This window comes from Selaginella moellendorffii, unplaced genomic scaffold (genome assembly GCF_000143415.4).
Source record: "Selaginella moellendorffii unplaced genomic scaffold, v1.0 SELMOscaffold_55, whole genome shotgun sequence".
Lineage (NCBI taxonomy): Eukaryota > Viridiplantae > Streptophyta > Lycopodiopsida > Selaginellales > Selaginellaceae > Selaginella > Selaginella moellendorffii.
The window spans coordinates 121,299-143,009 of NW_003314316.1; the positions used below are offsets into that span (position 1 = coordinate 121,299).

A 21,711-nucleotide genomic window follows, 5' to 3' on the forward strand; every position below is an offset into this window, starting at 1 on the left:
TGGATGTGGCTAGACTTTTAGGCATCAGTGTGCTGCCGGCAGAACGGGTACTACTTTGTAATTGGATGCACCCCTATGCTCAGGTGCGACTTCCCAATCTCCAAGCTGCTGTCCTATGGTGTAAGCTAGGATGAGAGCACTCTCCACCAGTATTGGCTCTCATAGGACCGGGAAGTCACAGTGGCATTCTAATAGTGCTTCAAGTGGCACATCCAGTTGCGAAAACAAAGTTGTATCCAGTTTTGGTTTTTCGGGCTTGGATGTTCCAAGTTCCATGGGTACTCTCCAGCAATTGTGACTGGAAAATATAACTTGACGACCAGGACGAACACCAGCAAAGGCCTCTTATCTTTGGACACAAAGTAGTACCACTTGCTCTAAGAAATCTCCTAATCAGACACTGGGAGCAGGGAAGTAGAAACTATTTTTTGCTGTGCTCTTATCTCGGTGAGAACTTGGAGACGTTCAAATCCCCCACCGGAATTGAAAGAACAGCAAAGAGGAAGAGCTATGAAAAACTTCGCAATTTCCAAGTGATACTCGGCTTAACAAGAATGCACACTAGATCTAAAGAAAGGACAATAAGCGCTCACTTAGGAGCCGCGAATGGCCCGCATTTAAACGCTCGTTCTTTGGCTGTTTGATAACGAACATAAATGCCGAGATTTAATAAACGAGGATGAAAGGATTTGATTATAAGAGGAGAAAAAATTTGATCCATCATAGAGTACGAATTAAGATATCACCAGTAGCATACAAAACCATACTAGAAAACATCCCTTGCGAACCACTGATTGATCGAAGAACACTCGCTACTCAGCACTTGACTTCCTTGAGCGCGTGCTTGAAGTAGATGAAGGTGGGATCCGACCTGCCTTCCTTGTAGTATGCCAAGACGTACGTGGCATCGTCCTTCATGCTCTCGCCGACGAAGCTACCAAAAACACCAGAGATCTCATCAGTTCCAATCGAGCTTGGAGCAGATCCTAGAGCAAACGAGAGAAGAGAGAACTTACAACTGGAAGTCATTGAGCTTGGAGAGGATCCACTTGACGGCGGCCTCCACATTCTTCTTGAACTCGGCCTTCTCCTCCTCGGGGAGGATCTCCGTGAGGTTCTTGATGAACTTCTTCATGCAGCCGAGGAACGTCTTCTTGTCGAAGGCTGGCTGCTCCTGGAGGCGAAAGGTGTCGACAATGTCCACCACTTTCGCTGCCTGATCGTCCACGCCTTCGTCATCCTCGCCGCCCTCCTGCGATGGATTGGCGCCGATGTCCACGTCCACGCATCCCGTCACGACCCATTTGCCCTCGACCTCCCACAGCACGCCATTCTGGATCTCCTTGTAGGGGAAGGAATCCGACAGGAGCTCGTCGCCAGACAGCAAATCCTGGTACACGAGCATGGCGATCGACCACGCGCGGCCTCGATCTAGATCTGCCGGAATTCGAGAGGCGAGAGAGCGCCTACTTACTTGCGCGCCTCCAAACCCTAGCTCGCCACAAAGAGGGGCCGGCGCAAAGCCATATCCAGGGTTTCTAGAGGCATATTCCACCATCTCTAACGGAATATGCACGAAACAGAATGTGCTCATGGCCTTTACGACAGAATGTTCTCCTTCGTTTAGGTTAAGAAGCCCATCGGATTGGAGGCTCTATCTCCATCAAGAGTGTTTTTTGCGCTGCGCTGCGCTCGCGGCCAGGTATTTTGTTTCGGCGATTGATGCCAGATCGATCCAGCGAGCAAGCTCCTTTTGCTGCCGCGAGGAGGTCCGGCTAGGGTTGAGAGGATTCTCGCTCTCCATGGCGAGATTGTAGCTAGATTAGCGTAGGGCGGCGGCGATAATGAAGCTCCGCCATGCTATGGTGTGTGCCTCCAATCAGAATCGGAGTATGGAAGCTCACGCCCTCTTGCAAAGAGAAGGCTTAGATGTGAGCTCGTATGGAACAGGCAATCAAGTGAAGCTCCCGGGGCCAACGATTCGAGACCCCAATATCTACCAGTTTGGAACGCCGTATACTGCGATAATCGAAGATCTCAAGAACAAGGATCCCGACTTGTATGGTTTGCGATTTTTTCTTTTCTTCGTTTCTTCCTTTGCCTTTTTCTTCTTGCTCTTGTTCTTGGGCTTGGTTTTTGTGGTCCCCTTCTTTTTTCGTTGTTTCTCACGACCTTGTCGCTTCATTGGCCATTGCAGATACAAAAGGAACGGCTTGCTACCGATGCTCAAGCGTAACGCGAGTGTCAAAGACGCTCCCCAGCGCTGGCAAGACAACGCTGGCGATGGCGCCTTCGATGTGGTGCTGACTTTCGAGGAGAGAGTTTTCGACCTTGTCAACGAAGGTACATTTTCTTTTCTTACTCGGCTTGTTTGTTTCGCAATTCTTTTGCCCGTTCTTAGTTTTTTCATGTGTTCCTGGCAGATCTCCAAAACCGCGAGCAAACGCTCTTCAAGACGGTGCTGGTCGTGAACTTGGACGTCAAAGACAACCACGAAGAAGCAGCGGTTGGTGCCAAGCTCGCGCTGGATTTGTGCAAAAAGGTAAAATTCCTCTCCCTCGATCCCAATCTTGATCCTTCGCGATGCTTGCTAGAGATTTTCCGTGTGGTGTTTGTCCCGCTAACACTCCTTAGAAAGAAGATGACAAACGAAAGAGGATTTTTTTCTTTCATCTCCACTCCAAGCTCGATAGAATGAATCGATCTGGAAGATCGCTCTTGGAAATCGATGTGGTTGACGGAGGCACGGGATATCACTAAACCCTATCAATGAAAGAATGAAAATCCATCCATTGCTATGTACATAGCGAGTTCTTTAAACTTCTGGGGGAGTTTACACCACACTACTAAAGAAAGATCACGATGGTTTGTGTTCTTAGCTTATGTTCTTAACTTCCCTCGCGATTTCTCTATTCTTTTTTCACTTAGAAAGGTGGTTTTGATCGAATCTCTCGTGTTTTGCAGCTCGAGGAGAGCGAGAAGAACTGGGAGGACGAGATCGACGATATCGTGCGGAGATTTGAGAAGCAACACAAGCGGAGATTGATCTACACCATATGTTTCTATTGAGACGATGAGAGAGAAAAGCTGGAAAAATGTGATACCAAGTTTGTTTGCCCTAGATTCTTTTTGGATATTCTATTTGAAACGTGGTTTAAAGTTTGTCTGCCCTAGATTCATGTGGAATGTTCTATGTGAAACGTTATGCCACATTTTTCGGTGTGTGTGAGCTAAGTAGGGTTTAGGGTGTGTGAAAGGAAGGGAAGAGCGCCATGGATTTCATGCGCGGGGTCGATCAAGCGGCGGCTTTGTGCCGCGCATGCGTGGAGACGAATCGCGGCACGCGGATGCTCGTTATAGTGCCGTCCGGGACATCGGCGGAGGAGTTTAGAGGTATGAAGCTCGATCGATCGATCGATGATCGCCGGGTACTTGAGGGCTTTTTCTTCTTGCAGAGAGGGTGAGGGCTGTGCATTCTACCAATTTTCCGGAGCACGGAAATGTAGGCATCAAGAACATCATGGTACGAAACCGCTGGAGAAAAAGCTCTGGGAAGTTTCTGAGATTTCTTGTGTGTTTTCCAGATCATGGTTGCGGGGTATTGGTATGCTTTCACCCATGGCAACATTGGAACGGCTGCTCAAGGAACCGATGCGCGATTTAGAGTCGAGCTTTTCGAGGAACTGGAGGAAGTTGTGGATCCTTCTCCATCCGGGACTCCCGCGAGAAGGGAGCTTGCGGCCGGAGAGGATGTGCGTCAGCAGCCGGCCAGAGAGGAGAGTAGACTTGGCAGAGCCGTGACTAGTTTGCGACGAACCCTCGAGGAGATGGAGGACATTCGTGGAACTGGTCCTGGAAGGGTGGTGAACAATGCTCAAGGGGTGAGGATCACTGCTCCTCCTGCGAACGAGGTTTTGGTTGGATCTGCCGCGGACGAAAGGAATGACGACGTCCAGATGGTGGATGGTTCTGAGCCCGAGTCTAGAGCAGTGGCGGAAACCGATGTCGCCGAGAGTAGCGGACAGGAAACAAGGTCCGGCCCTTCTCTGCGATGTAACGACGTTCAGATGGTGGATAGTTCTGAGCCCCACTCTAGAGCAGTGGCGGAAATGGACATCCCTGAGAGTAACGGACAGGAGACAAGGTCCGCCTCTTCTCTGCGACGATCGTACGACATGCCTTCTGAAGATCCAGCCGATAAGTCGCAGAACGGTTGTCGAGGGGTTTCTCCTCCTCCAGTGAAACTCGCGACGAGCGACTGCAACGTGGTGGATGTTTCCGTGTCCGAGCCTGCGGCGGCGACCGCACAGGAAACAGAAGTGGAAGCTATGAAGGAGATGGGAGAAAAAACTGTGGAGGGTGGTAACGATGAAAAGGAGTTTGAAACAGGGAGAGACGAGGTAGAAGGAGCTGGAAGGGAGGGACAGAAACTAGAATCGAGTATGGACGATTCGGAAGGGTCCGAAGAGGAGGAGGATGATGAACTAGAAGGCAGGAGAGATGAGCGACAAGAAAACGAGGAAAAGCAAGTAGAGGCAGGACTGCACGAGAAGGAGCTAGAAACCGAGAAAGGCAGTTCTGAGAAAAATGTAGGAGAGATGGAGGCTCAGAAGGATGCGACAGCGTCATCAGTGCTTAATATTCTTCTCGGCTCCTCTGAGGGAACTGAAGATCGCTCGAACGCGAAAGCTAGTGGCGAGCCTACTCGAATCGATGAGCCTGTTGCTACTGATGGCAATGGCAGTGCCTCAGGACACGATTTTATAGCCGAGAAGCCTACAGCCAAGCGAAAACAGGACGGGTCTTTGGATGCATCGCCCAAGAGGTCGAGAGTGGATGCAATCACTGCGGAGCTGGAAAACGAAGAAACGGAAGAAGCCGAAGAAGGTGATGAAGCCGAAGAAAGTGATCAAGCCGAAGAGACTGATAAAGCTGAAAACAGTGAAGGCGGAGCCTTGAAAAATGAGGAGTTCAAGGAGCCAGTCGATGACAAGGAGCCAGAGCATGCAGATGGTGACGCTGCTGATGGACCTGTCTTGGACAACTTGTGTGACAACGTCATAAGTCAGCATTTTTCTTCTGAAGCTTCTGGTTCAGATAGCGAAGAGGACGAGTCTCAAGCTCCCGTGGAGAATGCCGCATCAAGCCAGGTGAAGGCTCCTATGAAAGAGGCGGTTGGAAAAAGGAAGACTGTTACTTCCGATTCAGATAGCGAGGACGAAGAAGCCGCCACCCAAGCTCCGGTGGGAAAGAAACAAGAAGAGGCTGCTACAGTTGGATTAAGAAACACAGGCACTGCTACTTCCGATTCAGATAGCGAGGACGACACTCAAGTTCCGGTGGAAAAGCCTCAAGAAGAGGCTGCTACAGTTGGAGTAAAAAAAACAGGCAGTGCTACTTCCGATTCAGATAGTGAGGACGGAGAAGAACTTCCGGTGGAAAAGAATCAAGAAGAGGCTGCCACAGTTGGACGAAAAAAAACAGGCAATGCTACTTCTGATTCAGATAGCGAGGACGACACTCAAGTTCCGGTGGAAAAGAATCAAGAAAAGGCTGCTACAGTTGGAGGAAAAAAAATAGGCAGTTCCAGTTCAAGTAGCGAGGATGAAGAGGCCGACGCCGTAGAATATCAAACTGAGACGCAGGCTCCGCTGCAAAGTCAGAAGAAGAGTGCCGCGAAACAGGCTACTGCGGGTAGAAAGAAGACGACCGACGTGGACAAAGACGATGCACAGCATAAGCCTGGAGGAAAAAAAACAGGCGGTAGCGAGGATGAAGAGGCCGACGCCGTAGAAACTCACACTAAGGCTCGGGCTTCTCTGCAAAGTCAGACGAAGACCGTCGCAAAGCAGGTTACTGCGAGCGTTTCCGACGAGGACGAAGACGATGCCCTGCATAATCTTGGAGCCAAAAAAACAGGCAATAGCGAGGACGAAGAAGCCGAAGAAACTCAAACTCAGACTCAGGCCCCACCGCAAAATCAGACGAATACTGCTGCGAAGCAGGCTACTGCGGTTAAAAAGAAGACAAGCGTTTCCAGTTCACAGAAGCAGAGGCTTGAGAGTCGTGCAGCGTCTCAATCCGACTCGGAGCAGGAGTTGCCAAGCTCTCAGCCACCAAAATCTGGGAAAGCAAGAGACAGGCGCCTTTCTGGGACGCGTAAGCGAGGAAAACCTCCAGCTAAAACCGCTTCCGGTTCCGATGCTAGCGAAGAGGAATCGGATACGGACTTCAAACTAAGGTTGAAAGGAGCAAGTACTCCGAGGAGAAATCCTCGCAGAACCGCCGTTGATTCCAGGTAAGCTAGTCTGTTCAGTTTCGTCTTCGAACGCTGATACTTGACAATTGAACTTGCAGGTTCCAGATGTTTGTTGATAAAAACGACGGCTTGGACTCGCTCTTTACAGCACGGAGCTCCAGTCGACTGGTCACGGAGCCGGACGTTGTCCCGGAGACGCAAAACGTGGAAGAAACTTTGACGGGCCCTCAAGGTGGTCAGAAGAAGAAAACAGCGAGCCGAAGAAGCTCGCAGGCCCAAACTCCTCCGGTCATTCAGCAGGATCCTTCTCCAGTGATGATCATCACTCCGGAAGGAGTGGTGAGCTCTCAAGAAGCAGCGCCAGAGGCAGAGAAAGCTCGCGGCGAAACGAAAAGAAAGCGTCCTTCAGCGAAGGCAAGCAAGCGCCGCGCCAAGAGCAGCGAGCAAACTCCGGCTCCAACGCGCACTACTTTCACTCCGGCTCCATCTCCGACTACTCCTTTGGCTCCGATTCCACTCATGGAGAGAATGCCAACGTCGAGTGGTAAGAAGAAGCGTAGGTAAATATCTTCTCGCTCTCACCTTTTTATTATCGCGCTCTCTCTGGTTTTTTCCTCGATTTGTTTTTACTTTCTTTACAGGCAGGCGTAGAGAGCCCGTGGATTGTCCATTCTGTGGTAGAACCTATTCCTACCAGACTGAGCGTTTTGGGCGCATAAGAAAGCTTGTGGTAGCTGGAAGAAAGAGGAATCTACTTTTTCAAAAGTAGGATATGCTTTTAGGGTATTCCGTCTATAAGACGGTTTTGTTTATTGAAAGAGGTATATTCGATGTTTATCAGATCCATTATGCTTTAGGGGTTTTTGTCTGAGGAATTGGAGAGATGGGAGTGGCGGGCGCCGAGCGGCTAGAATGCGTCGATCTCTCCTGCCCGGACGTGGAGCGCCTGGCGCAGCAGCTCAGGAAGGTAACGGTCGATCGGTCGGTTTTCGATTTTCGCGTGTGGAAATCTCGTGATTTAGGCCTGCCTGGAGACGGGGTTCTTCTATGTTGTGAACCACGGGATAAGCGAGGAGTTTATGGCACAGGTGTTTGAGCAGAGCCGGAAATTCTTCACGCTTCCCTTGGAGGAGAAGATGAAGGTCTACCAGGATGAGAACGTCCGGGGCTACACCCCGATCTTTGACGAGAAACTGGATCCGGCAAAGCAGCGCCTTGGTACAAACGTTTGTGTTGTGTGATGCTCATCGTGTTTTTCATGTCGAGAACAGGGGATGCGAAGGAAGGATATTATATTCGACGCGAAGTTTCAGGGAGTGATCCCAGAGCGAAGGATCCTTTGCAAGGACCGAATCAATGGCCATCTCCTGGTTTGATTTTCTTTTTGTCCTTCTTCTAAACGTTACTGTGTTTGTTTTTCTCCAAATTTTGCCAGATACACTCCCAGAATGGAAGCAAACAATGGAAATGTATTTCGACCAGGCCGAGTACGTATATTTCTCTTTTTCTCTTCTTGAACAAAGAACAAGACTTTGGATTGCAGAAAGCTCTCGCGGAAACTAATCAAGCTCATTGCGCTAGCGTTGGAACTAGAAGAATCGTTTTTCGACAAGCCTGGGATGTTTGACCACGCCATGGCAGCGGTTCGTTTGCTTCACTATCCAGGTAAGTTAATCGAGATATTTTGATAGTTTTTTCCTTTGTCCTCGATACAGCTCAAGCTTCCAATCCGGAAGAGGGATTTTTTGGTGCTGGTGCGCACAGTGACTACGGAATGCTCACACTTCTCGCCAGCGATGGCGTTCCTGGTCTCCAGGTAGGTCAACGTGTTCTAATAATAAAAATTATGATCAGCACTTGGAAAGAATAGATTTGCAAGGAGAAGGATGCAAAGGAGCAAGTCTGGACTAATGTCCAGCCACTGAAAGGGTGGGTTTGAGGACTAGCTATGAAGCCCACTTACCTATGGATTTGATGAGCAGGGCATTTATAGTCAACTTGGGAGATATGCTAGAGCGCTGGACAAACAACCTTTTCAGGTAGAAATATTGCGATTGTTTGAGACTCTGACGTTGATTCACATTGTCTATCAAGGTCAACATTGCACCGGGTGCTCAACTATGGGGTCGAACGCTACTCGGTGAGCAAAATGCTTGACGTGTTTAGAATCGTGATGGATTACTTTCGACAGATTGCTTTCTTCATGGGGCCAAATTTTGACTGCATTGTGGAGTGCATTCCAACGTGTTGCAGCGAGCTGAATCCATCAAAGTATGTAGCTAGCTTTCTCCTGGTGGTATTTCTAAGTTTGCTTGCTTTGTGATAGATTCCCTCCTGCTAAGAGTGGCGACCATCTTTTAGGAAGATATAAAGTCACTCACAAGGATTATGAAGCTGTGGCAAACCGAAAATATACGTAATCTATAATACTAAAAATGAATTGTTGGATGTCACTGTTTCATCGGCATTGAACCATGGCACAAGTCTTTCTCTTCCACGCCAATGAAGAAGATTGAGACTCTCTTATTTGGAAGTCCCACTCATACAGCAAGCATGAGAAATCTCCAGTGCAAGAAACTCCCGAAAATCCTCTTTAGCGGATGGCCTGATAACTCGTGCTCTATTTTTCAGTACCTCAAGGAGAATGTCGATGAAATGCGCACCGAGCAGCCTCTTTCATCTCGAAAGTCCTCATTGGTTTCACCACTGCTGTAGGGTGGAATGGTGAACGTGAAGTTTGTAAAAGCCATGAAGAAGAAGGTATGCCACTTCCATTGCACTGCATTGCATCGGTTCTAATCTTGCAAATGTTAAAACAGGGAGCACTGGCTGTCAATGTTTTTGGACTACAAATCTGTGAGAGATGGCCTTGATCTAGAGGATGATCCTCAAGGTGGCACATTGCTGGAGTGACAGGTTCCAATTTATTGAGGGAATGTTCTAGCTTCCTTCCAGGTCGACCATTGTGACTTTTGGCTAGTTTAGCTTTGTTTCTTCCATAAGAGCCTGGCAATGCCTAGGTGTATAGCTAGAAAGTCTTAATTCTACTTCATGGGAAAGGATCTCTAAGAAGTGATTGAGAGAGACCTCAAACCAGGCAACAATCAAACTAGGCAACAATGATGTAGATTAGAGAATAGCAAAAGACTGGGTAGCACTAAACTATATAATTTTAATTTTAGAAGTAGAAAATATACTTTATTTAAAGGTATATTATATTTTAAGTCAAGAAGAAAAATAAAAACAATTTGTGCAGACAAGAGATGAGAGAGCCAAAGAGGCAAGAAAAGCCAAGACACAAAGAGCGGCCACTAGAAAAAAGTCCACCAACTTTACAATAATATTGTTCATGATATTGTGAGTATACACAATATCTACTATGTTTCTGGTAAACAAGACACTAATTTCAGTAGATGTGCATGATTGCAGACTCAGTAGGCAATACGATTACGTGTGGGAGGAGATATGATGGGGCTGTATTGTCTGAATATTGCCAGAGTGGGCCTACTTTTCAGGACCAAGGCTCAGTCACAACGCATTTTGGAATCCGACTCAGAGCAGGAATTGTCAAGCTCTCAGCCACCAAAATCTGGGAGAGCAAGAGACAGGCGCCTTTCTGGGACGTGTAAGCGAGGAAAACCTCCAGCTAAAACCGCTTCCAGTTCCGATCCGAGTGAACAGGAATCGGATATGGACTTCAAAATAAGGTTGAGAGGAGCACCGTGCTGTAAAGTGCGAGTCCAAGCCGTCGTTTTTATCAACAAACATCTGGAACCTGCAAGTTCAATTGTCAGGTATCAGCGTGTAAATACGAAACTGAAGAGACTAGCTTACCTGGAATCAATGGCGGTTCTGCGAGGATTTCTCCTCAGAGTACTTGAGCGAGCTCCAGTCGACCAGTCCCGGAGCTGGACGTCGTCCCGGAGACGCAAAACGTTGGAAGAAACAGGTGGTCAGAAGAAAACAGCGAGCTGAAGAAGCTCGCAGGCCCAAACTCCTCCCGTCATTCAGCAGGATCCTTCTCCAGTGAGATCATCACTTCGGAGGGAGTGATGAGCTCTCAAGAAGCAGCAAACGAGGCAGAGAAAGCTCGCGGCGAAACGAAAAGAAAGCGTCCTTCAGCGAAGGCAAGCAAGCGCAGCGCCAAGAGCAGCGAGCATACTCCGGTTCCAACGCCCACTACTTTCACTCCGGCTACTCCTTTGGCTCCGATTCCTCTCATGGAGAGAATGCCAACGTCGAGTGGTAAGGTAAATATCTACCTTTTTAATATCGAGCTCTCTCTGGTTTTTTCCTCAATTGTTTTTGGCTTTGGGTCCTACAGGCAGACGTAGAGAGCCCGTGGATTGTCCATTCTGTAATAGAACCTATTCCTTCTAGACTGGAGCGTTTGGGCGCAAAAGAATGCTGGTGGTGACGAGGAATCTTCTTTTTCTCAAGTAAGATATGCTTTTAGGGACGGTATATGTCCTTTTTGTTTTTGAAAGAGGTATATTCGATGTTTATCAGATGCATTATGCTTTAGGGGTTTTTGTCTGGGGAATTGGAGAGATGGGAGTAGCGGGCGCCGAGCGGCTAGAATGCATCGATCTCTCCTGCCCGGACGTGGAGCGTCTGGCGCAACAGCTGAGGAAGGTAACGGTCGATCGATCGGTCGGTTTTCCATTTTCGCGTGGAAATCTCGTGATTTAGGCCTGCCTGGAGACGGGGTTCTTCTATGTTGTGAACCACGGGATAAGCGAGGAGTTTATGGCACAGGTGTTTGAGCAGAGCCGGAAATTCTTCACGCTTCCCTTGGAGGAGAAGATGAAGGTCTACCAGGATGAGAACTTCCGGGGCTACACCCCGATCTTTGACGAGAAACTGGATCCGGCAAAGCAGCGCCTTGGTACAAACGTTTGTGTTGTGTGATGCTCATCGTGTTTTTCATGTCGAGAACAGGGGATGCGAAGGAAGGATATTATATTCGACGCGAAGTTTCAGGGAGTGATCCCAGAGCGAAGGATCCTTTGCAAGGACCGAATCAATGGCCATCTCCTGGTTTGATTTTCTTCTGGTCCTTCTTCTAAACATTACTGTGTTTGTTTTTCTCCAAACTTTGCCAGATACACTCCCAGAATGGAAGCAAACAATGGAAATGTATTTCGACCAGGCCGAGTACGTATATTTCTCTTTTTCTCTTCTTGAACAAAGAACAAGACTTTGCCTTGCAGAAAGCTCTCGCGGAAACTAATCAAGCTCATTGCGCTAGCGTTGGAACTAGAAGAATCGTTTTTCGACAAGCCTGGGATGTTTGACCACGCCATGGCAGCGGTTCGTTTGCTTCACTATCCAGGTAAGTTAATTGAGATCTTTTGATAGTTTTTTCCTTTGTCCTCGATACAGCTCAAGCTTCCAATCCGGAAGAGGGATTTTTTGGTGCTGGTGCGCACAGTGACTATGGAATGCTCACACTTCTCGCCAGCGATGGCGTTCCTGGTCTCCAGGTAGGTGCACGTGTTCTAATAATAAAAATTATGATCGGCACTTGGAAAGGATAGATTTGCAAGGAGAAGGATGCAAAGGAGCAAGTCTGGACTAATGTCCAGCCACTGAAAGGGTGGGTTTGAGGACTAGCTATGAAGCCCACTTACCTATGGATTTGATGAGCAGGGCATTTATAGTCAATTTGGGAGATATGCTAGAGCGCTGGACAAACAACCTTTTCAGGTAGAAATATTGAGATTGTTTGAGACTCTACGTTGGTTCACATTGTCTATCAAGGTCAACATTGCACCGGGTGCTCAACTATGGGGTCGAACGCTACTCGGTGAGCAAAATGCTTGACGTGTTTAGAATCGTGATGGATTACTTTCGACAGATTGCTTTCTTCATGGGGCCAAATTTTGACTGCATTGTGGAGTGTATTCCAACGTGTTGCAGCGAGCTGAATCCATCAAAGTATGTAGCTAGCTTTCTCCTGGTGGTATTTCTAAGTTTGCTTGCTTTGTGATAGATTCCCTCCTGCCAAGAGTGGCGACCATCTTTTAGGAAGATATAAAGTCACTCACAAGGATTATGAAGCTGTGGCAAACAGAAAATATACGTAATCTATAATACTAAAAATGAATTGTTGGATGTCACTGTTTCATCGGCATTGAACCACAATTTGTTTTTCGCAAATCTTTCTTCCATGCCAATGAAGAGGACTGAAACTTTCTTATTTGAAAGTCCCACTCATACAGCGAGCGTGAAAAATCTCCAGTTCAAGGAACTCCCCTTTAGCGGATGGCCTGATAACTCACGCTCTATTTTGAACGTCGATGAAAAGCGCACTGAGAGGCCTCTTTCATCTCGAAACTCCTCACCACTCCTGTAGGTTGGAATGGCCAGCGAGAGAGCCACTTCCGCCGCTATGCACGCACTCTTGTTCGCTACGCTATCATCCAGAGTGAACCAGCTCTGGATCAAACGCAAGAATCGCTCGTCGCGGGAGAAGATCATATGCCGAGGACCCGAGCCAGACTCAAGTGAAACCTCCTGAGTCGCGGCCTCCAGTCGGGACGTTGAGAAATCGATCGTGGATCTTATCGGTGCCGAGATCACAGACGAAGACCAAGGAGTCCGTGATGATCTGATGGGGATGAGGACCGTTTTGCCGGGGATTGTTCCTCGGCCCCGTGAGACCTGGAACCTTGATCAGCGAAACCGGCTGCTGGTGACCTGGAGAACGCCATAGCTCCACCCCTGCAGTTCGCAAACAAGATCCACTTGCCGCTGGCTGATCGCAGGCGGGACCGAGCCACAAGGGATGGGGTGGCCGAGACGAGAGAGATGTGGAGAGAAGGAGAATGCCTCGAGAGCGCCACTCTCCACTTCGTTTACCGCATAGATAACGTTGCCCAAGTGGGGATGCCTGGTCAGAAAGGTGGGATTGGTACCTGATGGAAACGAGGCGATCGAGTGGAGCTGATGTTTCTCAGATTGGAGAATCTCGTCTGGATGTGACTATGGTCATCAAATATATTGGCACTGAGGCCACTGAAGAATCTATTGCTTAAAAGTTTGTGTTTGAGAGCGAGTTCCTACGCTTGTTGTGTGAATTGTTTTTATAATGCTAAATAATCAACAACTAAATAATTTAAACTATTGAATGTGCAACTCTCATGACTGCAACGACCAAACTGCCTGGCAAAAACATACAATAAAAACAAATAAAATGCCTCAACAGAAGAAGAAGATCTAGAAGTTTGATGTTCTTTTTTATTCTGCCAGGGGTCAGCGCTCGAGTTCTGTTATCTATCATATTCTTCGTTTGGTAAAAATGTAAAATTTCCTGGGCACCCTGCCAAGATCAATAAAAGCACAGATAAATCGAGAACACCACAAAAAACCAAGAATCACAATTGCGAGTTGTTCAAACTTGTTCACACCATTGATAACTTCTCTTACCCACAAACTTAAAATGCTGTTAACTTTTCTGAAATAAGATAGACCAACAAAAGTAAGTTCCATCTTGTCCAGTGCCTATTCATGTTCCTTCATCATGCTATAATATTAGTGATTTAATATAGTCCTCTTTGCAAAATAAAGTTTTGGCCAAAGTTTTGAGTGAGTAACTTCTTTTTTTCTTGCTTATAATTATTCAATAATTGAGGTGGAAGAGGTATTTGCAGCATCTAGCCTCCAGAGATGATACATGGATTCTTTCACAACAACTTAAAAAAAAACCAGCACTGGTGATACAAGAAAATCTTCCCAAAATCAGCTTCTCATATTGTTGTCAATCGCCCTTGTGGCCATCCTTTAGGCGGCACCAGCCAAAACCCTACACTCCAATCATACAAGTTACACATGTGCATATGACAAAAGTAGTCATCAAGGGAAACAAAGATCTGGCATATCAAGAAAGGTCATGGTTGGAAGACCTTGATGCCATTGTGCCCAAATATCAGTCCACAGGCAAAGCTTTGGCTGTGGGTTTATCAAAATCCAATCCTCCCAATTGTACTGTTTAAGAAGGGGGAATAGTTGAACTTGTCTCGATTGGCTTAGATCATCTATAGATATTCTGCCACGTGTCCTATTGTGTGGTGAGTTCTTCCAAGAACACAGAAGTATGAAGTAACAGGAGTAATGGTGATCCATGAAGAAGGTAGATTGCACTGCATTGCATCTGTTCTAGTCTTGGAAATGTTAAAATAGGGAGCACTAGCTGTCAATGTTTTTGGACTACAAATCCATTAGAGATGGCCTTGAGTTGTTTCCATGTGGTTTCAATTTATTGAGGGAATGTTCCAGCTTCCTTCTAGGTCAAGCTGACCATCATGACTTTTTGGTATGTGTGAATAAGAGCCTAATAATACCAGGTGTAAAGCCAGGATTTTTAGTCATGGAAAGTCTTCATGGATATTGAAAGAGACCTTAATCTAGGTGACAATGATGGAAATTAGAAAAATGAATGGGAGACAGAAGAATAGCAAAAGATGGGGTTCTAGGATATATTTATGAATGCCTAATGTGTATAATTTCATTTTCAAGAGTAGAAACATATCCTAGAATATTTTTAAAACTTTGGATAGAATCTATTACTTGTTAAACAAACAATAGAAGAATAGTAGTATATTATATTTTTTATATTTCCCTTTAATCAAACTAAAAATAATGTAATTATTTAATGAGAAAGCCCTTATATATACCCCTAAAGTTCTAATAATAACAATATATTCAAATTTCAAAAAGAAGAATAAAAACAATTTGTGCAACATTTGTAAGAAGCCAAAACACTAGGCAAGAAATAAAGAAGCCAAGAGAGCAAAGGGGCAAGAATAGCCAAGACACAAAGAGTGGCCAGCAGAAAAAAGTCCACCAACTTTACTAGTATGGCCCGTGGATTGTCCATTCTGTGGAGAGCGCATGTAGAGAGGAATCTTCTTTTTCTCAAGTAGGATATGCTTTTAGGGGTAGGATGTAGGACCTTTTTGTTTTTGAAAGAGGCATATTCGATGTTTATCAGACCCGCGCGCCGAGCGGCTAGAATGCATCGATCTCTCCTGCCCTGACTTGGAGCGCCTGGCGCAACAGCTCAGGAAGGTAACATCGGTCGGTTTCCGATTTTCGCGTGTGGAAATCTCGTGATTTAGGCCTGCCTGGAGACGGGATTCTTCTATGTTGTGAACCACGGGATAAGCGAGGAGTTTATGGCAGAGGTGTTTGAGCAGAGCCGGAAATTTTTCACGCTTCCCTTGGAGGAGAAGATGGTCCACCACGATGAGAATTTCCGGGGCTACACCCCGATCTTTGACGAGAAACTGGATCCGGCAAAGCAGCCCCTTGGTACAAACTTTTGTGTTGTGTGATGCTCATCGTGTTTTTCATGTCGAGAACAGGGGATGCGAAGGAAGGATATTATATTGGACGCAAAGTTTCAGAAAGTGACAGCGAAGGATCCTTTGCAAGGACCGAATCAATGGCCATCTCCTGGTTTGATTTTCTTCTGGTCCTTCTTCTAAACATTACTGTGTTTGTTTTTCTCCAAACTTTGCCAGATACACTCCCAGAATGGAAGCATCGGACAATCGGTTTTTAGTATTATAGATTACTTACATTTTCGGTTTGCCAATCCTTGTGAGTGACTTTATATCTTCCTAAAAGATGGTCGCCACTCTTGACAGGAGGGAATCTATCACAAAGCAAGAAAACTTAGAAATACCACCAGGAGAAAGATATCTACATACTTTGATGGATTCAGTTCGCTGCAACAAGTTGGAATGTACTCCACAATGCAGTCAAAATTTGGCCCCATGAAGAAAGCAATCTGTCGAAAGTAATCCATCACGATTCTAAACACGTCACGCATTTTGCTCATCGGGTAGCGTTAGTTGAGCACCCAGTGCAATGTTGACCTTGATAGAGAATGGGAACCAATGTCAGAGTCTCAAACAATCTCAATATTTCTACCTGAAAAGGTTGTTTGTCCAGCTCTCTAGCATATCTCCCAAGTTGACTACAAATGCCCTGCTCATCAATCCATACGTAAGTGAACTTCATATTTAGTCCTCAAAGCCACCCTTTCAGTGGCTGGACATTAGTCCAGATTTGCTCCTTTGGATCCTTCATCTTGCACATCTACCATTTCCAAGTGCAGATCATAATTTTTATTATTAGAACACATACACCTACCTGGAGACCAGGAATGCCACCGCTGGCAAGAAGTGTGAGCATTCCATAGTCACTGTGCACACCAGCACCAAACAATCCCTCTTCCGGATTGGAAGCTTGAGCTGTATTGAGGACAAAGGAAAAAACTTCCAAACAATTTCAATTAACTTACCTGGATAGAACCAATGCCATGGGGCTTTTTGGATCAAGAAGAGAAAAAGAGAAACTTACTCAGCCTAGTCAAATACATTTTCATTGTTTGTTCATTATTTCATTGGCATTGAACCATGATCTACTTCTTGTGAGTTTTTCTCTTCCGTGCGAATGAAAAGGATTAAGACTCTCCTGTTTGGAAGTCCCACTCGTACAGCTAGCGTGAGAAGTCTCTAGTGCAAGGAACTCCCAAAAATCCTCTTTAGCAGATGGCCTGATTACTCGTGCTCTATTTTCAGTACCTTAAGGAGAATGACGATGAAAAGTGCACTAAGAGGCCTCTTTCATCTCGAAACTCTTCATTGGTTTAACCACTGTTGTAGGTTGGAATGGTGAACATGAAGTTTGTAAAAGCCATGAAGAAGGTATGCCACTACATTGCATTAGTTCTAATTTTGCAAATGTTAAAACAAGGAGTGCTGGTTATCAATGTTTTTGGATTACAAATCCATGAGAGATGGATATAAATAACTAAAGAAAGCAACTTTCCATAAATGTTCAAATATAGAAGGAAAATAATGCATTTTATTTTTCAATTTGTTTAAAGTTTTAGGATATTTAGGGTTAAGCTTAAATAATATTGGGTAGAAGTTAATTTATATGTGATTCTAATTTATTGAGGGAAGGTTCTATGATTTTTAGCTAGCTTAGCTTTGTTTCTTTCTCATTCTTATATGTCAATAAAAGTTTGGTTGTGCTCAGGTGAGGATTTTTAATCATGGAAAGTCATAATTCTACTTCATGGAAAAGGATCTCTAAGGAGTGATTAAGAAAGACTTTAATCCAGGTGACAGTAATGCAGATAAAAAAAAAGAGTGGGGTGGTTCTAGAACAAGGTAGAACATATTTACGGATGCTTAATATATATGATTTTAATTTTAGGAGTATGAATATGCTTTATTTAAGGATATATTATATTTTATATAGCTTCTAATCAATAGAAATCAAAATTATACCATTTATTTCGATACTATACACTTTATCTTTCCCCTTAATCTAATTGAAAAAAATGTAAGAGGTTATTTTATTCCCAGATATACCCTAAAGTTCTAATGATAATATACTTAAATTTCATCTTATAATCACAATGAGCAAGAAACTGAGCAACAAGAAATTCATCTGCAACATTTGTGAAAAGCCAAGACATTAAGCAAGAGATGAGGAGGCTAAGAGAGTGCAGGAGGTAAGAAGAGCTGAGACACAAAGAGCAGCTAGCAGAAGAAGGTCGACCAACCTTACTAGTATGGCAAAGGTGAAGATGATTGGGACGACTATGGCAGCTTGTTCATGGCCACAAAAATCTAGAAGTAAGCCACTAACTTCCAAGACAAGGCAGGAATAAAGGTTGTGTGGCTTGATTTAGGGGCAAACAAGCACATGACACACTTTGAAGAGTTTTTCACAACCCTCAATCCCAAAAAATAGAAGGATTTTCCTAGGGGATGATTACTTGCACAAGGTGGAGGGAGCTGGCATGATGGACATCAAAACTCATACACATGTTTACTATGTTTCTGGTTAACAAGACATTATTTTCAGTAGGGAAACTAGCAAATTGTGACTTAGACATCACTTTCAAGAAGTAGATGTGCATGATTGCAGACTCAGTAGGGTTTCAGATGTTTGTTGATAAAAACGACGGCTTGGACTCGCTCTTTACAGCACGGAGCTTCCAGTCGACCGGTCACGGAGCCAGACGTTGTCCCGGAGACACAAAACGTGCAAGAAACTTTGACGGGTTCTCAAGAAGAAAACAGCGAGCCGAAGAAGCTCGCAGGCCCAAACTCCTCCAGTCATTCAGCAGGATCCTTCTCCAGTGATGATCATCACTCCAGAGGGAAAGCTTGTGGGCACAGCGCCAAAAGCAGCGAGCAAACTCCGGCTCCAATGCGCACTACTTTCACTCCGGCTCCAACTCTGGCTACTCCTTTGGCTCCGATTTCTCTCATGGAGAGAATGCCAACGTTGAGTGGTAAGAAGAAGCATAGGTAAATATCTTCTCGCTCTCACCTTTTTTATATTGTGCTCTCTCTGGTTTTTTCCTTGGAAATTTTTTGGCTGGTTCTTTGGATTGTCCATTCTGTGGTAGAACCTATTCCTACCAGACTGAAGCTTGTAGTAGGGAGGATATGCTTTTAGGGGTAGGTCTTTTGTTTTTGAAAGAGGTATATTCGATGTTTATGCTTTAAGGGTTTTGTCTAGGGAATTGGAGAGATGGGAGAGGCGGGCGCCGAGCGGCTAGAATGCATCGATCTCTCCTGCCCGGACGTGGAGCGCCTGGCGCAACAGCTCAGGAAGGTAACGGTCGATCGATCGGTCTGTTTTAGATTTTCGCGTGTGGAAATCTCGTGATTTAGGCCTGGAGACAGGGTTCTTCTATGTTGTGAACCACGGGATAAGCGAGGAGTTCATGGCACAGGTGTTTGAGCAGAGCCGGAAATTCTTCACGCTTCCCTTGGAGGAGAAGATGAAGGTCTACCAGGATGAGAACTTCCGGGGCTACACCCCGATCTTTGACGAGAAGCTGGATCCGGCAAAGCAACGCCTTGGTAAAAACTTTGTGTTGTGTGATGCTCATCGTCTTTTTCATGTCGAGAACAGGGGATGCGAAGGAAGGATATTATATTGGACGCGAAGTTTCAGGGAGTGATCCCAGAGCAAAGGATCCTTTGCAAGGACCAAATCAATGGCCATCTCCTGGTTTGATTTTCTTTTGGTCCTTCTTCTAAACGTTACTGTGTTTGTTTTTCTCCAAACTTTGCCAGATACACTCCCAGAATGGAAGCAAACAATGAAAATGTATTTCGACCAGGCCGAGTACGTATATTTCTCCTTTTCTCTTCTTGATCCAAAAAGAGACTTTGGCTTGCAGAAAGCTCTCGCGGAAACTAATCAAGCTTATTGCGCGAGCATTGGAACTAGAAGAATCGTTTTTCGACAAGCCTGGGATGTTTGACCACCCCATGGCAGTGGTTCGTTTGCTTCACTATCCAGGTAAGTTGCTTGAGGTCTTTGCTTTTCTTTTGCTAGTTGTTTCCTTCCCCCGATACAGCTCAAGCTTCCAATCCAGAAGAGGGATTGTTTGGTGCTGGTGCGCACAGTGACTATGGCATGCTCACACTTCTCGCCAGTGATGGTGTTCCTGGTCTCCAGGTAGGTGTACGTGTCATAAAAAACTTTGACCAGCGCTTGGAAACAATAGATTTGCAAGGAGAAAGATGCAAAGGAACAAGTATGGACTAATGTCCAGCCACTGAGAGGGTGAGTCGAGGAGTAACTAATGTTCACTTACGTATGGATTTGATGAGCAGGGCATTTGTAGTCAACTTGGGAGATATGCTAGAGCGGTGGACAAATAACCTTTTCAGGTAAAAACATTGCGATTGTTTTAGACTTTGATGGTCATATTGTCTATCAAGGTCAACATTGCACCGGGTGCTTAATTATGGGGTCGAGTGCCACTCGGTGAGCAAAATGCGTGAAGTCGTTAGAATCGTGATGGATTTCGATTTCTTTTGACAGATTGCTTTCTTCATGGAGCCAAATTTTGACTGCATTGTAGAGTGCATTCCAACTTGTTGTAGCGAGCTGAATCCACCAAAGTACGTAGCCAGCTTTCTCCTGGTGGTATTTCTAAGTTTGTTTGCTTTGTGATAGATTACCTCCTGTCAAGAGTGGCGACCATCTCTTAGGAAGATATAAAGTCACTCACAAGGATTATGAAGCTGTGGCAAAGTGAAAATGTAAGTAATGGGAGGATTGTTAGGCACTGAGTTAGGATAATAAGATAAGAAAAAGCCTTACAATTAAGTGCTTGAAAGAGAAAGTCCAAAACATGAAACAATTCCCGGAGGAAAAGGACAAGCATGCTCTTTGAAGAATTGACACCAAGAGGTTCTATTATGAACCTCAAGCAACACTTCTTATTTTTGACACGATCAAAAAATGATTCAACAACATAAAGAAGAAGAAGAAGAAGAAGAAGAAGCAGTAGAACAAAAGAAGAAGACTGAAGTATAAATAGGAAGAAACAATACAAGAAAATTAAGCATGGAAAATCAGTAGCGACTAAGACAAACAACGAGTTCCATACCTCTTTTGTTCATCCTTGTTGAGAGGATAAGATGATGTAGTAGGTGGTTATGCCTACATGGCAGATATTTACAGCAGTTGTATCTATAGAAATACAAGTTTTCCTTGCGCGTCACTCCCTTTGTTTTCATGGTATCAGAGCTTTGACTTTATTGGGATGACGGTCACTTGAAATTCCAACGGCTATTCAGACGGTATGACTGTAGAAATATCCAGATCGGATCTACAAATATTTATATGGTGAAACTACAAAGTGGTGTTAGGGAGAAAATCCATAACTGCCTCAGAGTTTAACATGGTATTGGAGCCCAGGCAAACAGTGCTTGGGGGAACTGATGGGGAAGCCTTGGCGAGAGCAAGCAGATCTTGATCGCTCACAAGCCACTCTCCAATATGTGAATGATTGATTACAAAAGAGGACGTAGGAATATTGACATTGAGCAATCAAACACTCCATCGTCCAGCAAGGTTGGCCAGTAGTTGAGCCCTTGCAGCCATGATGACAAGCAAAGCCCTTCCAATCCAGGTGTTTAGTGGGACTGACTTCGATGAAATGAGGATGACTCCCATGTGCAGTGTTAGACAAAGGCAAATGTCACGAGTCTAAATTAACGCAGGCCTCAAAAGCTGACCGAAGGGAAGGTCAAGGAGATAGTAGTCTAGCCACAAGCAGTTTCTAGAAGGCTTGTGGTAGGGACAACATTGGTGGCAGTTCAAAGGTCACAAGTAAGAAGGGCATGTGCAACTATTGCAAGCGGATAGGACATTATGCAAGAGATTGCAGGGACAAAGCTGCAGACAAGCCAAGAGGAGTGGGCAAGAAGAATGACCAAGCGAGAGCACTAGTTGTCTGAGCTCCACATGATAGTGAGGATTCGTGTAATCTCGCTCGATTCTGGGGCCACGATGTACATGAGCCACATTCAAGAAGCCTTTATGACATACATTCCAGAATGGCTTGTTCGCACTTGATGTGAAAAACTTCTTCTAGTAATTGGTGTCGGCAC

General features: G+C 45.4%; 6 protein-coding genes and 1 pseudogene across 9 annotated transcripts; 5 read left to right on the forward strand and 2 right to left on the reverse strand.

The window, feature by feature from the left end:
• Positions 1-665: 665 nt before the first annotated feature.
• Positions 666-1,521, reverse strand: LOC9662087 (translationally-controlled tumor protein homolog). Its single transcript, XM_002982802.2, has 2 exons — positions 1,017-1,521; positions 666-934 (listed from the first exon to the last, which is right to left on the reverse strand). The coding sequence occupies exons 1-2, from the start codon at positions 1,403-1,405 to the stop codon at positions 817-819; spliced, it is 507 nt and encodes a 168-aa protein (XP_002982848.1). The 5' UTR covers positions 1,406-1,521; the 3' UTR covers positions 666-816.
• A 20-nt stretch (positions 1,522-1,541) lies between these two features.
• LOC9662088 (RNA polymerase II subunit A C-terminal domain phosphatase SSU72) lies at positions 1,542-3,126 on the forward strand. 2 transcript variants are annotated; one of them, XM_002982694.2, is made up of 4 exons: positions 1,542-2,059; positions 2,198-2,343; positions 2,424-2,542; positions 2,965-3,126. In XM_002982694.2, exons 1-4 carry the CDS (start codon positions 1,845-1,847, stop codon positions 3,067-3,069), a joined length of 585 nt encoding a protein of 194 aa, XP_002982740.1. In that variant the 5' UTR covers positions 1,542-1,844; the 3' UTR covers positions 3,070-3,126. The 2 variants fall into 2 exon arrangements, with proteins under 2 accessions (XP_002982740.1, XP_024543683.1); XM_024687915.1 differs by lacking the exon at positions 2,965-3,126 and having other exon boundaries at positions 2,424-2,875.
• An 86-nt stretch (positions 3,127-3,212) lies between these two features.
• On the forward strand, positions 3,213-7,094 carry LOC112350892 (nucleolar and coiled-body phosphoprotein 1-like). 2 transcript variants are annotated; one of them, XM_024687877.1, is made up of 6 exons: positions 3,213-3,393; positions 3,456-3,523; positions 3,585-5,208; positions 5,314-6,298; positions 6,358-6,819; positions 6,901-7,094. In XM_024687877.1, the coding sequence occupies exons 1-6, from the start codon at positions 3,273-3,275 to the stop codon at positions 6,908-6,910; spliced, it is 3,270 nt and encodes a 1,089-aa protein (XP_024543645.1). In that variant the 5' UTR covers positions 3,213-3,272; the 3' UTR covers positions 6,911-7,094. The 2 variants fall into 2 exon arrangements, with proteins under 2 accessions (XP_024543645.1, XP_024543644.1); XM_024687876.1 differs by having other exon boundaries at positions 3,585-6,298.
• Positions 7,095-7,101: 7 nt separating this feature from the next.
• LOC9661904 (2-oxoglutarate-Fe(II) type oxidoreductase hxnY) lies at positions 7,102-8,712 on the forward strand. Of its 2 annotated transcripts, XM_002982695.2 has the most exons (11): positions 7,102-7,226; positions 7,282-7,477; positions 7,531-7,629; positions 7,695-7,746; positions 7,803-7,924; positions 7,975-8,075; positions 8,130-8,188; positions 8,242-8,298; positions 8,354-8,399; positions 8,451-8,530; positions 8,586-8,712. In XM_002982695.2, exons 1-11 carry the CDS (start codon positions 7,143-7,145, stop codon positions 8,677-8,679), a joined length of 990 nt encoding a protein of 329 aa, XP_002982741.1. In that variant the 5' UTR covers positions 7,102-7,142; the 3' UTR covers positions 8,680-8,712. The 2 variants fall into 2 exon arrangements, with proteins under 2 accessions (XP_002982741.1, XP_024543646.1); XM_024687878.1 differs by having other exon boundaries at positions 8,354-8,530.
• A 2,089-nt stretch (positions 8,713-10,801) lies between these two features.
• Positions 10,802-12,376, forward strand: LOC9661905 (2-oxoglutarate-Fe(II) type oxidoreductase hxnY). Its single transcript, XM_002982696.2, has 11 exons — positions 10,802-10,894; positions 10,952-11,147; positions 11,201-11,299; positions 11,365-11,416; positions 11,473-11,594; positions 11,645-11,745; positions 11,800-11,858; positions 11,912-11,968; positions 12,023-12,068; positions 12,120-12,199; positions 12,255-12,376. The coding sequence occupies exons 1-11, from the start codon at positions 10,811-10,813 to the stop codon at positions 12,346-12,348; spliced, it is 990 nt and encodes a 329-aa protein (XP_002982742.1). The 5' UTR covers positions 10,802-10,810; the 3' UTR covers positions 12,349-12,376.
• A 3,491-nt stretch (positions 12,377-15,867) lies between these two features.
• Positions 15,868-16,649, reverse strand: LOC9661906 (annotated as a pseudogene).
• A 2,136-nt stretch (positions 16,650-18,785) lies between these two features.
• LOC9662089 (2-oxoglutarate-Fe(II) type oxidoreductase hxnY) lies at positions 18,786-20,432 on the forward strand. Its single transcript, XM_002982697.2, has 11 exons — positions 18,786-18,910; positions 18,970-19,161; positions 19,214-19,312; positions 19,378-19,429; positions 19,485-19,606; positions 19,665-19,765; positions 19,815-19,873; positions 19,924-19,980; positions 20,032-20,077; positions 20,135-20,214; positions 20,270-20,432. Exons 1-11 carry the CDS (start codon positions 18,856-18,858, stop codon positions 20,349-20,351), a joined length of 945 nt encoding a protein of 314 aa, XP_002982743.2. The 5' UTR covers positions 18,786-18,855; the 3' UTR covers positions 20,352-20,432.
• The last annotated feature ends 1,279 nt before the right edge of the window (positions 20,433-21,711 follow it).

Bases quoted from the DNA above. Each gene is read 5' to 3' on its own strand.
- LOC9662087 (XM_002982802.2), bottom strand. From the start codon at position 1,405: ATGCTCGTGTACCAGGATTTGCTGTCTGGCGACGAGCTCCTGTCGGAT. The intron at 935-1,016 runs GTAAGTTCTCTC...TGTTTTTGGTAG, and splicing joins AAGCTCAATGACTTCCAGTT to CTTCGTCGGCGAGAGCATGA.
- LOC9662088 (XM_024687915.1), top strand. From the start codon at position 1,845: ATGAAGCTCCGCCATGCTATGGTGTGTGCCTCCAATCAGAATCGGAGT. The intron at 2,060-2,197 runs GTATGGTTTGCG...TGGCCATTGCAG, and splicing joins AAGAACAAGGATCCCGACTT to ATACAAAAGGAACGGCTTGC. The intron at 2,344-2,423 runs GTACATTTTCTT...TGTTCCTGGCAG, and splicing joins TTTCGACCTTGTCAACGAAG to ATCTCCAAAACCGCGAGCAA.
- LOC112350892 (XM_024687876.1), top strand. From the start codon at position 3,273: ATGGATTTCATGCGCGGGGTCGATCAAGCGGCGGCTTTGTGCCGCGCA. The intron at 3,394-3,455 runs GTATGAAGCTCG...TTCTTCTTGCAG, and splicing joins ATCGGCGGAGGAGTTTAGAG to AGAGGGTGAGGGCTGTGCAT. The intron at 6,299-6,357 runs GTAAGCTAGTCT...TTGAACTTGCAG, and splicing joins AGAACCGCCGTTGATTCCAG to GTTCCAGATGTTTGTTGATA.
- LOC9661904 (XM_024687878.1), top strand. From the start codon at position 7,143: ATGGGAGTGGCGGGCGCCGAGCGGCTAGAATGCGTCGATCTCTCCTGC. The intron at 7,227-7,281 runs GTAACGGTCGAT...CTCGTGATTTAG, and splicing joins TGGCGCAGCAGCTCAGGAAG to GCCTGCCTGGAGACGGGGTT. The intron at 8,299-8,353 runs GTAGAAATATTG...TTGTCTATCAAG, and splicing joins TGGACAAACAACCTTTTCAG to GTCAACATTGCACCGGGTGC.
- LOC9661905 (XM_002982696.2), top strand. From the start codon at position 10,811: ATGGGAGTAGCGGGCGCCGAGCGGCTAGAATGCATCGATCTCTCCTGC. The intron at 11,300-11,364 runs GTTTGATTTTCT...AAACTTTGCCAG, and splicing joins GAATCAATGGCCATCTCCTG to ATACACTCCCAGAATGGAAG. The intron at 11,595-11,644 runs GTAAGTTAATTG...TCCTCGATACAG, and splicing joins TCGTTTGCTTCACTATCCAG to CTCAAGCTTCCAATCCGGAA.
- LOC9662089 (XM_002982697.2), top strand. From the start codon at position 18,856: ATGCATCGATCTCTCCTGCCCGGACGTGGAGCGCCTGGCGCAACAGCT. The intron at 18,911-18,969 runs GTAACGGTCGAT...CTCGTGATTTAG, and splicing joins TGGCGCAACAGCTCAGGAAG to GCCTGGAGACAGGGTTCTTC. The intron at 19,313-19,377 runs GTTTGATTTTCT...AAACTTTGCCAG, and splicing joins AAATCAATGGCCATCTCCTG to ATACACTCCCAGAATGGAAG.